The sequence below is a fragment of the Pistacia vera genome, unplaced genomic scaffold (assembly GCF_008641045.1).
Source record: "Pistacia vera cultivar Batoury unplaced genomic scaffold, PisVer_v2 Contig142, whole genome shotgun sequence".
Taxonomy (NCBI): domain Eukaryota; kingdom Viridiplantae; phylum Streptophyta; class Magnoliopsida; order Sapindales; family Anacardiaceae; genus Pistacia; species Pistacia vera.
In genome coordinates this window covers 1,210,146-1,229,432 of record NW_022195489.1, presented here as the reverse complement: position 1 = coordinate 1,229,432, position 19,287 = coordinate 1,210,146, and the positions used below count along the sequence as shown (strand labels likewise).

Here is a 19,287-nt window from a genome sequence, read left to right as displayed (position 1 = left end):
ACCCACTACATCTTTTAGTCCTGATTTAGATTTATCTTCCTCTACTACCTCAATTTGGCATGTTCCCTCTACAACATTGGACTCTTTTCTTAACTTTTCCCTTGCATCCTCCATCTCACATAGTCCTATTGCACAAGTTCAATTGGAAACATCAATCATGACATTTTCCAGCCCACTTTTGTCTCCGACCAAACCAAATAAGTCTTTCCCTACCTCGATATCTTCTAGTCCAAACTGTGTCACCAAATTCAATTACTAAATCTGTGACCATTGCTTCCAATAACTCATATCACACTGTCCCACTCACTGTAGATTTGCCTTTAGTAGCACCTCTTCCTCCTAACACAACTACAAACACTCAACTTGTAGATTAACCCTTAGCAGCACCATTACCTCCTGACACAAAAAAAAAAACAGTCACCCTATGATAACTAGAGCCAAAGCCAAAGCTCATAACATTGCCTTACTATCTTCCTTATCCCTTAACACTAAGGAACCAATCACTGTGTCAGAAGCACTCTCTCATCCATCCTGGAAGGCTACTATGCAAGCTGAATATGATGCATTAATGTCTAATCATACTTGGAAACTTGTCCCAGTCACTTCCGAGATGCATCCAGTAGGTTGCAAGTGGGTTTTCAAAGTTAAAACTAATCCAAATAGGTCTATTCGGAGGTTTAGGGCCAGGTTAGTTGCAAAAGGATATCAGTAGACTCCTGAGGTAGATTATCTAGAAACATGCAGTCCTGTAATCAAGTCTCCAAATATTCGAGTAATTATGAGTTGGGCAATAAGTTTTGGATGGGATATTCAGCAAGTTGATATTAATAATGCCTTTTTGAATGGGGACCATAGTGAAACAGTATATATGGTTTAGCCTGAAGGTTTTGTGAGTACTGAACATCCACATCATATTTGTCAATTAACCAAAGTGTTTTATGGTCTTAAACAGGCTCCTAGGGCCTAGTTTGGTAAACTTAAACAGACATTTCTTGGTTGGGGCTTTGTACACTCCCTAGCAGATCCTAGTCTCTTTGTGTATCAAAATCAAGGCAGAATGATGTATGTTTTTGTTTATGTAGATGATATATTGCTAACAGGGAATGACTCCAGCCTAGTTCATCAAACAATTAATGATCTTAACAATTAGTTTGCTTTAAAAGTCTTAGGCTCCCTCAAATATTTCCTTGGTTTTGAGGTGACAAGGAATGAGAAAAGTCTTCATATGAGCCAAGAAAAATACATTAAAGATTTGCTAGTTAAAACAAAAAGGATGGATTGCAAGCCCTGCACTACTCCCATGGTTGTGGGAACTCAACTCACTCTTAAAGACAGTGAAAGTTTTAATACTCTAGCCCTATATAGGAGTACAATTGGTGCCTTGCAGTATTTGACACTATCCAAACTTGATATCTCTTACTCTGTGAACAAACTTAGCCAATTCCTTAAAGCTCCAACTCAGTTGCATTGACAAGCATGTAAGAGGCTGCTTAGATATCTCAAAGGCACCTCCAATTTTGGCCTTCAATTCAATGCTAGCAACAAACTTAACTTGGCTTGTTATACAGATGCTGATTGGGCAAATAATATCATAGACAGAAGATCAACTAGTGGCTGTTGTGTTTTTCTTGGATCTAACCTGATTCAATGGACTTCAAGAAAGCAAAAAGTGGTGGCTCTTTCCTCCATAGAGGCGGCCCAGCCCAAGGTGCAACTGAAGTGGCCTGGTTTTGAGTCTTTTTTTAGAAATTGGTCTTCACTTGCCTAAGATTCCTGTCATCTAGTGTGACAACCAGGGTGCTAGTTCACTTGCTTCTAATACTGTCTTCCATGGCAGGACCAAGCACATTGAGCTAGATGCTCACTACATCCAAGAATACGTTACAGCCAATAAACTTAAGGTGCAATATGATCCAACTGAGTATCAAAAGGCAGACATATTTACTAAAGCACTTTCAACTTCCAAGTTTGAAATACTTCAGGAAAAATTCACTATCAAAGGATTAAGTGGTTCTAGTGTTTCAACAACTTCAGCAGATTAATATATATTTGGTTGATCTCTGCTGGTGCATGTCGGTTGCCATTTGCTGGTGCATTCCAGTTGACCTCTGCTATTACATTTCAGTTGCTGTTAGTTGGTTTTTTTTTTTTTTTTTTTTTTTTTTTTTTTTTTTTCTTTATTTTAATTAAATTGATTATTATCTAAATGATGAGAAATGCGTTACATTTATATTTAATTTTTTTTTGCAGTTCAGATTATTTGTCAATTTCAAGTGACAGAATGTGGCAATGGTCTTCACTACGAAAAGGAAGATGTATAGAGGTTTTGATCAAGGGGAGATGTTAGGATATTGATACGTTGACTACTGGAGTGGCAACAAGTTATAGAAGTTTTGATGAAGGGGAGATGCTAGGATATTAGGATATTTGATTATGTTGACTTGTCAACATATTTAGTTGTGGAAGTCCTATTTTACCCCTCTTGTATATAAGCTTGTAAACAACAAAGTTTCAGTAGTGAAATGAAGAACTTTTTCCATTCTTCTTCTCGAATCTACTTCGTTTTTGCTTTCACTCTCTCTCAACCTCTCACTTGCTAACTGTTCTGATGACTGGGTTCTTCGGAACCAAAGTTAAAAAATATCATTAATTACAATAAAATAATGTTATGTATCACAACGTATTTATATGAGCATAGAGGTGAGATGATCATGTATTCATAATTATATTTCTAAAAAAACAGTGTTACATTATTTAGGATGTAAAATATGGGATTCAAACTTTTTTTCTTCAAATCTTGACCATGCCAGGAAGAATTTAGTAGGCAAAAGGTAAAAAGAAATTATATAAACTAAGGGAGAGAGACAAATTTATGATTTATAGCGATGTTAATATTAACGCCGAAAAGCATTTGACTTTGCCAAATGTGTTAAAAATACGTGATGTATCGTTTAAATGGAAGTAACTACTTATCCAAGATATCATTTTCTAAAGTTTAATACCTACTTAAAACATTCCAATCATTTTCTAAAGTTTAATACCTACTTAAAACATTCCAATGACTTGCAGTTTATGTATTTTTTATTCCCATAAGTTTACACATTGAAATTTTGTATTATTTTGGAGATGGAGGGAGAGTCTGGTGGAAGAGTAAGCTAACAAAATGTAACATTAAGTATATCATAAACTTAAAAAAAAAAAAAACACTCGAGGTATACATAACATGGATGTAGCCTCTCTTTATTACATCAATTGTAAGATAAATTAATGAAAACATCTAGGTAGAACTAGGAAACATATTTCACTGGTTTTGACAATATGTTTCTCTAGTTGCTATCCATCCAGAACTTATTCTGGAGATCTTTCACCACTTTCTTGTCCAACTGGAAAGCTTTAGCGAGAAAACCAGGATCAATGGCAGGATCTGATCCAAATACTGCATTTGCAATGGTAATTACACCAGGGTTCTGGCTGCTTAAACCAGCAAAAGCAATCGCTTTTGTTTTTCCAATATTGAATTGGAAGTGAATGAGACCAATGGGAAACACAAACACATCACCCTTGTTAAGAACTTTGCTGATAAGTGTGTTGTTTGGATTGGAAGTAACGAAACCAACAAGAAGAGTACCCTCCAGGACTACAAGAATCTCAGTGGCACGAGGGTGAGTGTGAGGTGCGTTTTGGCCATAAGGAGCATAGTCAATGCGGACTGCAGATATGCCAAGAGTGTTAAGTCCTGGAATTTGTTGTACATTTACGGCAGAGACATTTGAACCAACTGCGTTATTTGTGTTTCCAGGCTTTTTAACTGAAAAGGAAAAATCATCTGCTTTGGCAAGCTTGGGGTCCTTGCAGAACTTCCCATTCACAAACACTGAAAACATGAAAGAATTGAATTAATATCGAATACATGCCTAGCCATAGAAAGGATGTATACAGTGAGTGTGTTTGCATGTGCGCTTCTAATGTACATTCAAAAATATAAAAATAGAAATTGTGACAGAAACTTAAAACGTACCACCGTGCAGAGGGTCATCAACGGCTACACAGAAATCCTGAAGAGGACTGGGATCAAAAGCAGAGGCCAACGAGGAAGCCAAAGCCAAGAGAACAAAAGCCAAAAGGAAACTTTTCATCTTGATGAGTAGGTTAAGTCTCTCTATTCTTCAAGTATTATTGCTTTAGTAGTGAAGGTGAGATATGTTGCAAGGCAAGTTAGTGTATTTATAGATAAAATTCATTGAACTAGTCTTCATTATTTCCCCTACTGGAAGAAGATGATGAAGACTTACCAAGTCATCAATGGTTATCTATTTTTAATTTCCATCAAGATTAAGTCTTTAACAACCAAATCAAATTGTCAAAGTAAATTTTTTTTCTTCATTGCTTACATCACTAGGTTGCTGGTAAAATTTAAATGTATAGAAGAGGTCCGCTTTCGTATCTCACAGGGCTGCTAGTGTAGATTTTCTTAAATTTCATTGACTGTATCGTCCAACATGCATGATCAAGTTACTCAGAGCCTTCATGGAAATCTAGTCATCTCAAGATAATATAACAAGATTAATGTATTTGCTCAAAAATAAGACAAAAAAATATGTATCATCTTTATGATCAGCTAGAAATTAATTAGAGCAAGATTAGATTCTTAAATCACACATAATCTAATTCCCAATACTGCGTACTAAATTTCAGTAACATAAGGAATCGAATCGTTTGGGAAGCTAATAAAAGGAAGTACGAAAAAATGTACATTTGCTGACCTAAACCTTCTTAATTTCATTTTTGTGCCGGCTAATATCATTTCCACATATAATCGAATCTCCAATTCTTTGTTCTCCAGAATCTTGAAAAAAAAAAAAAAAAATTATTTGTTTAGGTTGTAGGATCCTTAAAGTGATTTAATAAAAGGAATTGTTTAAATATGTAATGGTTGTCAAGAAATTAAAAAATTAGGTGACTAATCACAATGTCTAAGGTTAACAGTGGTCGGTCTGCAGACTCTTGAACCCTATTTGTATATGTGTATCTTCATTTTGTCAAACTCCCTAATGAAAGCTGTCTCGTAGGAATAAGAAAATATGAATGTGTATGTGTGTGTGTGTATATATATATAGTAAATCCTCTCTATAATGATGTTCTATATAGAAATAAACACTACATAGTCATAAAAAAATTTAATCCTAATTTGAGATAATTATAAATAAGAATAAACTTTACATTGTAATAAGTTATAATTTTTCTAATTTCTGTCTTAAGGAAAGTTGTCTCCACATAATAATAATTATCTGTATATTACAAAAAACATATTTTATGTTATATTAAAGGTTTAAGAATAAATAAAATACTTATCTAAAGTTGTTTAGGATAATGATTTATGTTTTAAAGTTGTTATTATATATTTTAACTTGCGAGTACGTAATAACTTGCTAGCATCAACACCTTCTTGTTGAAACCAAAATTTTTTAGCTTCTCAAGCATGTTTAGAGTTTTATGGCATGAAACTTTTTATATTTCCGTACTATCATCCTTAGGATTATTTTCTTTCTCTTCTTGTCTAATTGCGGCAATGATTTCTTCTTCAATTAAAATATACACGATTTGTTACTCATTTGGTGATCGAGGAATAAATTAATACCTATTCAATTAGTGTAGTGAAGTTGTCAAATCTGATCACTCAAATCTGAAATGACTCTTTTATTCTCCTCATCCACTTCATTTGTAACTTGTAATTCATTGACATCGGGGATCCTAATTTTGTAGTGCTTAAAACCATTGACAATTGTCTGTGGCTTCACATCAATTGATCATACTTAATTATATTTACAGTTCAATCAATGACACTTATCTTTGCTGGTTTCAAGACACAATCTTCTATCCGTTTCAAAAGTAGATAATTGAAGTGCTGAATTGAAATCATAATACTACTAAAATATATATGAATTGAAATCCTAATATTGTATTATTCAAACATGACTTATAAAATAAGAAATCAAAATAATAATTTTTGTAACTACACCTCTATTAAGTTATAACCTCCTCGTAGTAATAAAATTAGTTGATCCCATCATTATGATTATAAAGAGGTTTTACTGTATATATTAAGTCTATTCAAAGGAATTAAGTATCATAAATTGACATTAATTAACAAGATAATCTTAAATCTAGAAGAGAAACTATATAGCTAGCTCCATTGACAATAAATCCTGAAAATGAACTACTATTAATTACCATTGACGTTATGTAAAAGATCACACCTACTCCCGTCTTTGCCTGGCCCAATACATAAAGCAAGACATACACACAAGTCTACGTTACCTCTGGTGAGAATTAGTTTAATTTGTCAGCAATCAGCCGCCGTAATATATAGGTTTGTTAAGCTACAAGGGGTCGATCTACTTGTCAAAAAGGTTTGCTCGTTTCATTAACTTCTTGGGTTTAAACCTTAAGGTCACTTATCACATTCGTGACTTACTTTGAAATATTGGGTTTATAAGGCATTCAATAAGTCCTAAGAGGTAGCCGAGGTGTGCGCAAGCTAATCTGGACACTAGGGTCATGAAAATATATATATGTGTGTGTGTGTGTGTGTGTTATTTTACAACTTTCAAGTGTTTATAAATCCTTTTTTGGGAATATTTCTTATGGATTTAAGTGTGAAATTATGAATAATGATATACACCATAAGTCCTCTAATGAAAATAGTATATATTCAAGCTTACTTAGAGCCAACCGTCACCGTTTGTGGTCCGCACAATTGTCTAGGGTCGTGACGTATGGTTTTCCAGAAATTTATCAAAATGAGAAACAAGAGGTTTCATATCATTTGATTGACCGTTCTAGATATTGATTTTCATTCATTCAAAGAATGCAATTAAGTTTAGTTTAAAAAGTGGTCAATCCATTCGATTGTTTAAAGGATGAAGTTTCAAAAGATTGATGCGGCAAGTTTTGATCGGTGAAGTGAAAATGACATCAAATGGAATATTGTTAATTAATGTAGTTGATCCATCTAAGTTTCTAATTTGTCCATTGCATATAAAAAATATAAGTCCGTTGCATATAAAAAATACAAAGCTTCAAAAGAATGATTCTTTTGTGATCCCTGTAATTTGCCTTGATAATATATTCTATCTATTAAATAAATATAACCAATAAGCTTAACTATATTTTAAATTAATAACAATATCGAAACATGAAGAAACCAATAAATAATACAACATGAAAGTTGACAATCAACAGATAAAATAATAACTAATTGCCATGATTGATTTTTATATAAAACAGTATAAATACCAACTCCAGCCGTCTCCATAGTTGGACCATATGTAGAAAAAGAGAAACAGAAGTCTTTGGTCTCCTACTGAATCAGAAAGTATGATAGGTGGAGAATTGGAGATTGCTTGATTATAAAAATTTAGTAAATTGGTTTGTTATAGGAGCTGTAGCCTGCACGAACAAAAAAAAAAAAAAAAACGGAGAGAGAGATATCTGTTGAAGATTGTCACAAGATTGATAGATGAAAAATAACATTAAATCTGGTAAATCGTAGTTCATCTATCTAAGTTTCTAATGTAATATAAAATATATACGTAAGTTTCGTAATTTTAATTTACATGATTCATTCTATACATGAATTCAAAACTGAATTTTGTCTAGGGAAGAGGGATATGAGGACTGGATTCATTCTTTTAGGTTTGATTATCCGAAATTTTTAAATCTGTCTTCATCTATTTGCCGGATCAGTTTGCTGAAAACAAAATCATTTGAAGGGTTCAAATGGGTCAAATATGTTGGAATGAGACAAAAATATAGAGTTTTCAACCACATGTGCATAAAATGTGTCCAACATAAATATTATGCTTCTATTCACTTTAGTAAAAAAAAAAAATAACTAAATGATATGTTTATATGTTGATTATTAATAAGTAATTGGCTTAAAATCAATTGTGAAGAACAAGAGAGTTAAAAGGAAAAAATTAACTGCAATTTTATATCATTAACCAAGGAATATGATGGGTGCACATATCGGTACACAGTACACATATATGCAACCTCTTTATTACAACAATTTAGCAAGAATTTTGCAGACATGCATTATTCAAATAATCAACTACTAAGTTGCTACTTCACAGCATTTTGACATCATATTCTCTAGTAACAATCCATTCAGAACTTAGCCTGGAGATCTTTCACCACTTTTACGTCCAACTGGAAGGCTTTTGCAAGGAAATCAGGGTTAATGGCAGGCTTTGATCCAAATACTGCATCTGCAACGGTAATCACACCAGGGTTTTGGCTGCTTAAACCAGCAATGGCAACTGCATTTGTTTTCCCGATATTGAATTGGAAGTGAATAAGACCAATGGTAAACACAAAAACATCACCCTTGTTGAGAACTTTGCTGATCAGTGTGTTGCTCGGATTGGAAGTGACGAAACCAACAAGAAGAGTACCCTCCAGGACAACAAGAATCTCAGTTGCACGAGGGTGAGTGTGAGGTGCGTTTTGGCCATAAGGTGCATAGTCAATACGGACTGCTGACATGCCAAGAGTGTTGAGTCCTGGAATTTGCTCTACATTTACAGAAGTGACATTTGAACCAACTGGATTATTTGTGTTTCCAGGATTTTTAACTGAAAAGAAGAAATCCTCGGCATTGGAGAGCATGGGGGTCCTTGCAAAACTTCCAATTCACAAACACTGCATCAAACAATCAAATCAGTAAGAATTAATGCCTAGTTACTGTTAAACAATGGTAAGGGTTCAGAGAACACGAAACAAAAACAAGAGAGATTAAGTTTTGCTTCTATTCAATTCTTTTGAAGTAATTACAAAAAGGGAAAACTTTCCCTTTTAAACAGTTTTCAGATAAACGAAAACTACACAAACAATTTCGCTTTTGTAAAAATGAAATAAAGGTGTCTGAACTTTGACAAAACGACATCACTTTTGTCAAAGTTCAGTTCAGTTTGCTCCTGCTACTCAGCTTCTTTGCATTCTCATCCCTTTTTATCAACACTTCCCTTCAAACCAAACTGGGAAGCTTTAGAACATTGCTGTCAAAATAGTTGAGCAACAGTTTATAGCCCAAGTCTGCAACATTTGATTACTTAGCATATGAGCAAATTATGACTGGAAGCTGAACCACAAACCAACTGAACCACATTTGCATCAGCAATCTAGACTACAATATAACCCATATTAAAAAAAAAAAAAAAAAAAAAAAAGGCTGCATTCTGTATGACTGTAAGCTGATTGTATTCTGATCAAAAATTACTGAAGTAGGAATTAATCAAAGTTTTGAATAATCAAAGCTTTGAACTGACCCTGGGCTGATCCAGTAGCAACTAATCAACTGATATAGAAAAAATTCTGAGCTGATCCTGGACTAATCCAGTAGCAACAAATCAATTGATGCAGTAATTCAAAAAAAAAAAAAAAAAAAAAAAAAGGACAAATGAGCTGACCCTGAACTGATCCAAGCTGATCCTGAACTAATCTAGTAGCACCAAATCAACTGTTACCCTGAACTCAAAAACTTCTGAGCTCAAAAACTTCTGAACTGATCCAGCAACCAATAAAATCAGCATATATAGTAATTGAACTGACTGAATACCTCAAAAAACTTCTAAACTATTCCAGCAACCAATCAAATCAGCTTATATAGTGATTGAACTGACTGAATACCAAGATAAGTAGCAAGTGGCAACAAGCAGCAGACTAAAGAACTCTGAACTGATCAAACACCCAACCAACAATCAACTCACATACCAGTTGAACTGTTGTCATACCAGAATGAGCAATAAGTGGCAGATAATAATTTTTTTTTTGCAGTTTTGGACTATGCATCTGAAGAAGCAGATTCAACAACACTTAGCTTTTGTCTTAACTCAGCAAACTAAGCAGCAGATAGTGGTTTGGTCAACAGATCGGCTATTTGTAATTTGGAAGGCACATAATGAACACTGATATTTTTATCTAGTACTTGCTCTCGTATATGGTGTGCGTCAATCTCAATATGTTTCGTTCATGCATGAAACACAGATTGGCAACCAAAGCACCTGCACTAACATTGTCACACCAAATAATTGGAGTGTGAGGAAGTGTAATCCCTAACTCAGAGAACATACTCTGAAGTCATGCCACTTCAATGGCAGTGTGAGCTAATGCTCTATATTCAGCTTCAGTGGAGGAGAGAGCCACTACCTTTTGTTTCTTGGAGCTCCACTGAATCAAATTTGGACCAAGGTAGACACAATAACCACTAGTTGACCGTCTATCGTCTAGGTTACTACCCCAGTCAGCGTCAGTATAGCACTTAACATGAAGAGTGCTCGCTGGTTTAAACTGAAGCCCATAGAATAGAGTACCTTTGATATACCGAAGCACTCTTTTGCAGGCCTGCCACTATAGATCAGTAGGTGCTTGTAAAAATTGACTTAGCCGATTGACAGGGAAGCTAATATCTGGTCTTGTAAGGGTCAAATACTACAGTGCCCCTATGGTGCTTTTATAGAGACTTGGTTGGTCAAATAAGGGACTATCACCAGCAAATAGTTTTGTACCAACAGCCATTGGTGTGGATCAGGGATTGGCTTCCATCATTTTGGTTTTTTCTAACAAATCTAAGGCATATTAGGTATGTTTAAGGTGTATTCCAGTAGACCCTCTGTTGGCTTCCAGCCCCAGGAAATATTTCAAGGAACCAAGAATCTTCAAAGCAAACTGCTCATTCAATTCTGTCATCACGTGGGAAATATAGCTAGAATCTGATCTATGATGAGGATATCATCAACATATATCAGGACATAGATTAGACCAGAGGGATGATGTAGAATTAATAGGCTAGAGTTCGAAATGGAGTTTTTGAACCCTTTTGCTTGAAGAGTAGCTTTAAGCTTATCAAACCAGGCTCTAGGAGCCTATTTTAATCCATATAGAGCTTTGTGTAATTTGCAAACAAAAGATGGATGAGCAGTTGATACAAATCCAAGAGGTTGTGCCGTATACACTTTTTTATTCAAGGCTCCATTTAGGAATGCATTGTTCACATCAACTTGTTGAACATCCCAAGAATTGGTTACTGCCAAGGTAAGTATAATTCGAATGGTAGATGGTTTAATCACTGGACTAAAAGTCTCAAAATAATCTAGATCGGGTGTTTGTTGAAAACCCTTAGCTACCAATCTTGCTTTATACTTTTGTAATGTGCCATCTGCATTATATTTGGTTCTAAACACCCACTTGTTCCCTACAATGTTCATATCAGGTATGGAAGGGACAAGTGACCAGGTGTTGTTATGCACAAGTGCATCAAATTCAACTTGCATAGCTGTTGTCCAGACAAAACTGACAAAAGCTTCAGCTACTATAAAGGGTTAATATTCAACTACATTTGGACTTGTTGTAAGGTAGACTTGATGAGGGAGAGCATTTGCAACTGATTTTGCTCTTGTTATCATGGGATGGATGTTGGAACCAGAAGAGGCAGGAACATGAACACCAGATACAGGAACATCAGAGAACTTTGTTGATGTAAGATCAACCTCAATTAAGCAAGTGGGTAGAGCATCTGAAGATGTAATGATGGGCAAATTTTGTACAGCAAGATCAAGACAGTGTAAAGGTGTAGGTAAAGTGTTGACAACCTTTGATTTTGTGTTGAAGAGCTGTGTATTTGGAGCTGTGTGAAGGGACTGTGAAGTGTTTGGGGCTATGTCTAGGGACTGTACAGGAGTAGCTATATGATGGGGCTGTGTGTGTGTAATTAAACTTGTGTTTGAAAGCTGGATGTTTGGAGTTGTGTGTAGGGACTGTGAAGTGTTTGGAGTTATTATATGATGAGGTTGTGTGTTTGTATGTGGAAGTGTGTTTGAAGTGGTGGTGGCTAATCGGGTGTTGGCTGTATTAAGTGTTGGAAGATCAGATTTAGTAGACATTGGAGATAGACACTTTGTTGTTGTGTTATTATCAGAAATTATTGCATTGCAAGGAGCAGTCTTATCACAAGGGCTAATTACTACTGGAGTGTCAGGGTCAGTTGAACTTGGCATAGAAATTAAAAGATCAGAATCAACTGAGGAATGTGCTGAAGGGTGTGTAGGAATGGAGGTGAATAAATGGGTGTAAGTAGGTAAGGGATTAACGGAATCGAGCTGTGAATTATCAGACAATGACAGAACCTTAGACTAAATAAAATCACCAAATAAAAAAGGAAACTCATCCTCATTGAATTTCACACTAGAAGTAACAAAAAGTTTACCATCATTCCTTAAACACTTATACCCCTTATGCAATAAGTTACATCCTACAAATACGCATTTAGTAGATGAAAATCAAACTTGTGACTGCTGTAATTTCAAAGATAAGGGAAAAAAGCACAGCCAAATGTTTTTAAGCAATCATAATCAGGTTCTTTGCTGAACAGTGTGTGATATGATGTATCATTATTAAGGACTACAGTAGGTAGTTTATTAACTAAATAGGCTGTTGTTTCAAAAGCAAGCCACCAATAGGTCAGTGGCATATAGGCATGTGCAAGGAGGGTAAGGTCTGTCTCTACTATGTGTCTATGCTTCCTCTCACTACGACCATTTTGCTGGTGAACATAGGCACAAGAGTGCCTGTATTGAATACCAGTTTCATGAAGATAAGGAACAAGGGCTTTGTATTCACCACCTTGGTCTGGCTGAAGACATTTCAATTTTGTTCCAAAATGTCTTTCAACAAGGTGGTGGAACTTGATAAAAATATATTTAACTTCAGCTTTAGTTTTGAGAGGAAAAAGCCAGGTGAACTGACTAAAATCATCCAAAAACTTAACATAATACTTAAATCCCTCAAGAGAAGGAACTGGGGCAGGACCCCACACATCACTGTGAACAAGTTCAAGAGGTGCTAAGGAATGAGATTGAGATAAAGGAAAGCTATTTTGATGGAGTTTTCGTAATTGGCAGGCATCATAGAATAAAGGTGCAGGGGAAGTACCTAGGGGGCTTTTAATTTTGACACGAATTTTTTGTAAAACAGGGAGACTAGGATGTCCTAACCTCTTATGCTAAAGCATGCAATGGTTAGTGCCTTTCTTAGTAGTCAAGCAAACAGCCTTGCAAGCATCAGGATTGATACAGTCATTGGCATTACTATAGCTATATGTTTCAGCAAGTTTGCTGGTGTCACAAGTGTCAGAACTAGCAACAACATTATCACAAACAGGAGCATGTATATCACTTTCAGAATTGGCAACAACATTATCACAAACATAGATATTATTCCTAAGGATTTGAGTACACTACAAGTTAGTTTCAGACATAGCAACAACATTTTCACAAATAGGAGAATTGTTATAACAATTATCAGAGTGAGCAGAAATAGTATGGCCATGTATATCACATTCAGAATTGACAACATTATCACAAACAGTGATATTATTCATAGTAATTTGAGTACACTGTTCATTAGTAGAATGAGTCAACTCAACTGAACATGCATAATTCTTAGTAAAATCTAACTTATTAGCAGAAAAAGAAATAGACTGACTTAGACTTGAATTCGAAGGTTGTGAAGTCATATGCAAGTGTTCTGGTGAATAGGGTGTGTAATGAGCTGTATAATCAGGCAAAGGCTATGGAGAATAAGGAATATTCAACTTATAGAGACCTCCTTTAAGGCCCCCTTGTAGTAAAGTTGCCCATGTAGAATTGTCCTTGACAACACAATAAGTATCATCAAATTCCACAACAACATTGTTATCTTTTGTAAACCTAGATATGCTAAGCAAATTTTTTGTGATTTTAAGGACACATAAGATATTTCTAAGATGTAAACATTTGGAATGTAAAGTAGGAAAGATAGAATGACCAGTATGTGAAATTGAGAGATACTCACCACTATCGACTTGAAGTTGCTCCTCACCTTCATACTTCTTGCAAATGTTCAGTTGATGCAGATCTGATGTGACATGATCCATGGCTCCTGAGTCCATGTACTATGTGGGATCAGTAGGGGTAAAGGCTGTAGCTATGGCTGTTAAGTGTATTTGCTAGTTGTGAGATATCCCTGAGTTGTTATGAGTTCCACCAACATGCCCAGAAGTAGAATAGCCAATAGTAAGAGTGTGACCAGGTTGGCTCATTTGTCCATGACCAGTGGACACAAAATTAGCTTGGTTGGAACCTGTTGGCTATTGACTGGGAACATCAAAGGTGGCATTGGATGACAGACTAGGGCTAGTCTGAGCATTGGAGTTTTGTTGATGATGACTGTAAATTGGTAGGGGCTGGTAAAGAACATTTGTCATATGAGCTTGGGATACACCATGTGAAAAATGATGAAGACCAATTGAATAAGTGTATTGTTTAGCATAGGCACCTTAAGGTGTGTTTCTAGGGGATGGCAGAGCACTAGTGTATGAGAAATTAAATCGGTGGTAGCAATGAATAGTTGAATGACCAGCTTTGTTACACACTTGGCATATAAGTCTACCTCTGCCATATCCTCTACCTCTTCCTCTTCCATAAGGTATAGGGCCACCAGGTCGACAGGGAAAACCACCAGTGTTATGGTAAGTTGGGAAGGGCTGAGGTGTAGTGTAATTTTGAGGTGCTGGTTTAGTAAAATGTCGAGGAGATGGTGTTTGATAAAAGGAAGGAGTTGTATATGTTTGTGGACAGTGAGGGTTGCGAAGGGAGATCAGTGAAGGTACAACATTGCTGGGTTGGTTATTCTTTTTGTTATTGCTCTGACCAGACTGGCTAGACATACTAGGATTGTTAAAACATCCAGAACTACAAGCAGCAGCAAGATTAATTAAGCTACTATATAGGTCGACTGAATTAAATTTGTCAAGCCTTATTTCATACTTCTGTAATAGGAACTAAGCTTCTTGTAAGGTGACATTATCAATTTTGGATTCTAACTTAGAAGTGAGGGTAACCACTGCAGGATTGATGCATTGATTTTACAACATGCAATGTGTAGCAAGTGCACTAGTCGCAAAAAGTAATAAAGTGATAAGTAGAGTATCGTTCCGACGAGGATAGTGTTACTAATTACCGATTTCTCTAGTTTAAGTCCTAATTGAAGCAACAATAAATTGGATTGATGGAAAATTAACAAGCTAAATATAAATTAACAAAATATAAATGAATGATAATGAAATTAAAGCAAAACCCAACAACTTAGCTAATTAAACAATGCTAAAAAAATAATGCTAGGGTGTTGATTTCACCTAGATACGCTAACCCAAATCATAGAATCTATTACCCAAGTTCTAATTCCTTGATTGAAAATCGAATTCCCTAAGTTGTAAAATATACCTTCTCAGGCTATATTTTCCTACTTATCCCTATTAAGCTTCTGTACCCAACAAAATGAAGATTAATAGTTCAAAGTCTTTTAAGCTTTATGGAATTCTATCTAGATTTCATAGATCGCTAAACCTATCTCTAGCGTTTGCTTAATCTACGGTATTTATCCCAAGAGGCACAATCACAAATCACTTCTCAGTCTCATTGTGAACAACACACATTTGAATGGTGATCAAGCATCCAAAAGTCATTAAGCAAAGAGATAAACACTCAATCATGAAATTAAAACTCAAAGTAAATCAATTCATATAAATTTGAATCATTGTATCAAGTTTACATCAAGCCTAACTAAACAACTCAATTCACACTCAAAAACAAACTGAATCAAGATTCATCATTGAAAAACAAGCAAAAGATGGATAAATCTTCTCTAATATGAAGCTCAAATCTTCAATAATCTTCTCCTTCCAAGAGCTGCCTTCCAAATGACGAACCAAGACCCTTTTTCTTTCCTTTTCATGCTAATTTATATCTCTTTCACTTAAGGATCAAGTCTTAGCAAGCCAAAATGTGCCGTTTTATTTTTCACATCTGACGCAGTTTCACCGTGGCAAAGCTTTTTCCTTGCCACAGTAAGAATTTTTCAGGCCAAATTTGAGCATGTAATAGTCTGAATCTGGAACAATGTTAAACATATGAATTTCATTCCTTTAAATTATCTTTCTACTCGTTCAAGAATCAGCACAATCCGAGGTTTACAACTCAAGTTATGGCAGAAATACTGAAGCACGTCCAAAGACATTTTTCTTCAGTTTCTAACGTACTATTCACGATTTCAGGCCAAGTTTTCACCCTTGTCCAGTCAGAACTAGGAAAAACCCAAAAGATGAAAGTTGTAGCTCTGCTTCTTAGATTTCCAAAGCTTCTAAATTCAGATCATTCTGAGTTTCCAAGCCCAAGTTATGCAATTTACGCTAAAAACTGTCATTTATGCTCAAAATCATCGTTTAGGCCTGCAAAGAAAAATTAATAGAATTAGGTAGCAATTATGGCCCAAATTGTATGAAAAGTATCCTAAATCCTATCAAAATTCAATGCAAAATCATAGGGTAAAATAGAATTATCAAGGAGCATACTCAGGCCCTAAACCATCAAGTACATACTATAACAAATCTCCATCAGACACAACTATCCCACTAGCAGACAAACTTTATGCAATCTCTTTCTTCTTTTTGACATAATCACCAATATTCATATTTCCTTTATGAGTAGTTTGAAGAAGATTCTTAAGATGGAGAGCCCTAGCTTTAGAGTCTGTTAAGAACTCATTTTCTAGTTCTAGCCAAATTTCAGTGGAAAAACGACATTTGGATACATAGCTAAACATTTCTTCAGAAATCGAAGCTAACAACCAGCTCACTAAGGATTTATCTGTCCTTTTCCAAATTACATACGCTGGATTCAACTTTTCACTTATATTGTCATTATTAGCTTTCATTTCAGTGCTAATTTTACTTGGATCAGTTTCAATTTCAGAATCACACAGAATAATTGGTGAAGGACAAGGAATCCTACCTAGTAGATGATCTTCTAGCTCGTGTGAGCTGACTGTAAATAGCACCTATGAACTCCAAAATCTGTAGTTGTTCCTTGTCAACTTAAGGTTAATGACTTGCAAGCTGGAAGCTAGAATTGAAGTTGTATGAGTTTGGAACTCTGTCGCCATTTCTACTACTAATTATTTGAGATTGGGAGAAGCTAGGATTTGTAACCACCAACGTGAGTCATTGGCTCTGATACCATGTTAAACAATGGTAAGGGTTCAAAGAACACGAAACAAAAACAAGAGAGATTAAGTTTTGCTTCTATTCAATTCTTTTGAAGTAATTACAAAAAGGGAAAACTTTCCCTTTTATACAGTTTTCAGATAAACGAAAACTACACAAACAATTTCACTTTTGTGAAGATGAAATAAAGGTGTCTGAACTTTGACAAATCGACATCATTTTTGTCAAAATTCAGTTTGCTCCTGCTACTCAGCTTCTTTGCATTCTCATCCCTTTTCATCAACAGCTACATACAGGACAAGAGTTATTCCCTAGCTTAACTTAATATACAGAAAAAGAAGGGAGTAAATACTAGCGTTCTTTGCTCACCGATGGCTACACAGAAGTCCTAAAGAGGGCTGGGGTCAAAAGCAAAGGCAAATGAGGAAGCCAAAGCTAAGATAACGAAAGCTTGAAGAAAACCTTTCATTTTGATTCAAGCTCTAAGTAAATATTATGCTTGGTAAGAAGTGAGAAATGCTGCAAGACAAGCTACTGTATTTATAGAAGAAATCTTTTGAATTGTTCTTGATATATTTTACATTTTCAATTGATGTAAAATTTTGTCTTCATTGCTTACATCAACTCATTTTTTACTGTACGGACATGGTCTTCTCAATATTTCCTTAGGCAGCTATCGTGTGTTTACCTTAAATTTGACTAAATCATCAATATGATCTATAATTCTTAAACGAGTTCACACTGGTTTTTGTTCTCGATATATATCTGGATAACAACATGATCAATGTACTTAATAAATAAATGTTGTACTAGGAATGAATTTAAATTATCATTAATTAAATAATATTCACGCATCATTTTAATTACTAAACCTTTGAATATGAATAAGCCAAATTATGTTTATTTTTAAGATATATATATTGAAAGCTTCACTAGATGGTCTGATGATAAAAAGAGTAAATCAGAGTCTAACATAATCTCCCAAGTTTGAGTCTCCTTAATGATAAAAGAGTAAGAGGAGAATCTAACATGATCTACCGAGTTCGAGTCTCTATGACCCCTGATATAGGGGTTGCCACTAAAGTTTTTATCCGGTCGGTAGTTCTAGGTTCTTGGAGGATTAGAAGTTCAAGTCCCATGGCCTCTAATATAGGGGTGGCCTTTGAAGCTTCTTACCCGGTCAATAGTTTCAAGGTTCCAGGGTCTCGAGGAATTAGTTGAGGTGTGCGCAACCTGGCCAGGACATCCTCGGTCTTTAAAAAAAAAAAAAAAAAAAAACATTGTCTAAAAATACACTAAAACACCACAAGTTGATTTATAATTTGACTCAAATAATCGAGGTTCATCTTAAGAATAGAAAGCAAGAAATTGTGTTAGAGTTGGTGAACTCTATTTAACATTTAGGTACCTATTTTTAAAGATGCAGCAGGATGATTTACCAAGTTGTGTTAACGCAGTTAGGTTTACAACAAATCAATAATAATCAAGTTGTAAATGTAAAGCACACCAGCATATACATGATTCGGCTAAATCCACATTTAGCCTACATCCATTTTTAGCCTATATCCATGGGACCTCTTCCAGATCGAAAAAAATCCACTAATCAATAAACATTACAAGATATAGTTCAAAGTTGATTTTAGCTATAGCAAAGAGAACTCCCTGTTCTAGTTACACTTAACACCACCCTTTGAATCTTTAATGTCTTGTTGCACCACGGATCTCTTCACACCAGGTTCACTCCTGGAAAATGCTTCAGCTCCACCTAGGCTTCAGCTGCTGAAGACACGCTCTAGCATCAGCAAAGGAACCACGTTCCAACTGCCATTCAATAATGAGGGTAAACAAGAAAGCTTTTGGCACAAACCCATATACAAGAACCTAACCAAGAACAACTCTTTGAAAAGTTCAGAGCACCAATGAAATAGATATTCAGGTTCAAAAAGAAAAACAAACAAGGAAGAAGATGAACTTCCTTTTAGCTCAACAAAGATGAAGGATGATAAGTGTTGGGCACAATAACATATGGGGAATCTTTAAGGAATAAACTTTCTGAAAGTTTCAGAGCACAAAGCTAAAACAAACATAAAGGTTAGCCAAACAAAGTCAAAGAATGGAGAAGATAAACCCAAATTCATGCACTCCAATTCTGGCCAAGTCAGCAGACAAAGGCTGACATGTGTTGGTCC

At 35.3% G+C, this 19,287-nt stretch overlaps 1 protein-coding gene and 1 pseudogene across 1 annotated transcript; both read right to left on the bottom strand.

Moving 5' to 3' along the window:
• Positions 1-3,151: 3,151 nt before the first annotated feature.
• LOC116123350 (germin-like protein subfamily 1 member 17) lies at positions 3,152-4,181 on the bottom strand. Its single transcript, XM_031409137.1, has 2 exons — positions 4,019-4,181; positions 3,152-3,874 (listed from the first exon to the last, which is right to left on the bottom strand). Exons 1-2 carry the CDS (start codon positions 4,134-4,136, stop codon positions 3,327-3,329), a joined length of 666 nt encoding a protein of 221 aa, XP_031264997.1. The 5' UTR covers positions 4,137-4,181; the 3' UTR covers positions 3,152-3,326.
• A 3,988-nt stretch (positions 4,182-8,169) lies between these two features.
• Positions 8,170-17,567, bottom strand: LOC116123390 (annotated as a pseudogene).
• Between the last annotated feature and the right edge of the window lie 1,720 nt (positions 17,568-19,287).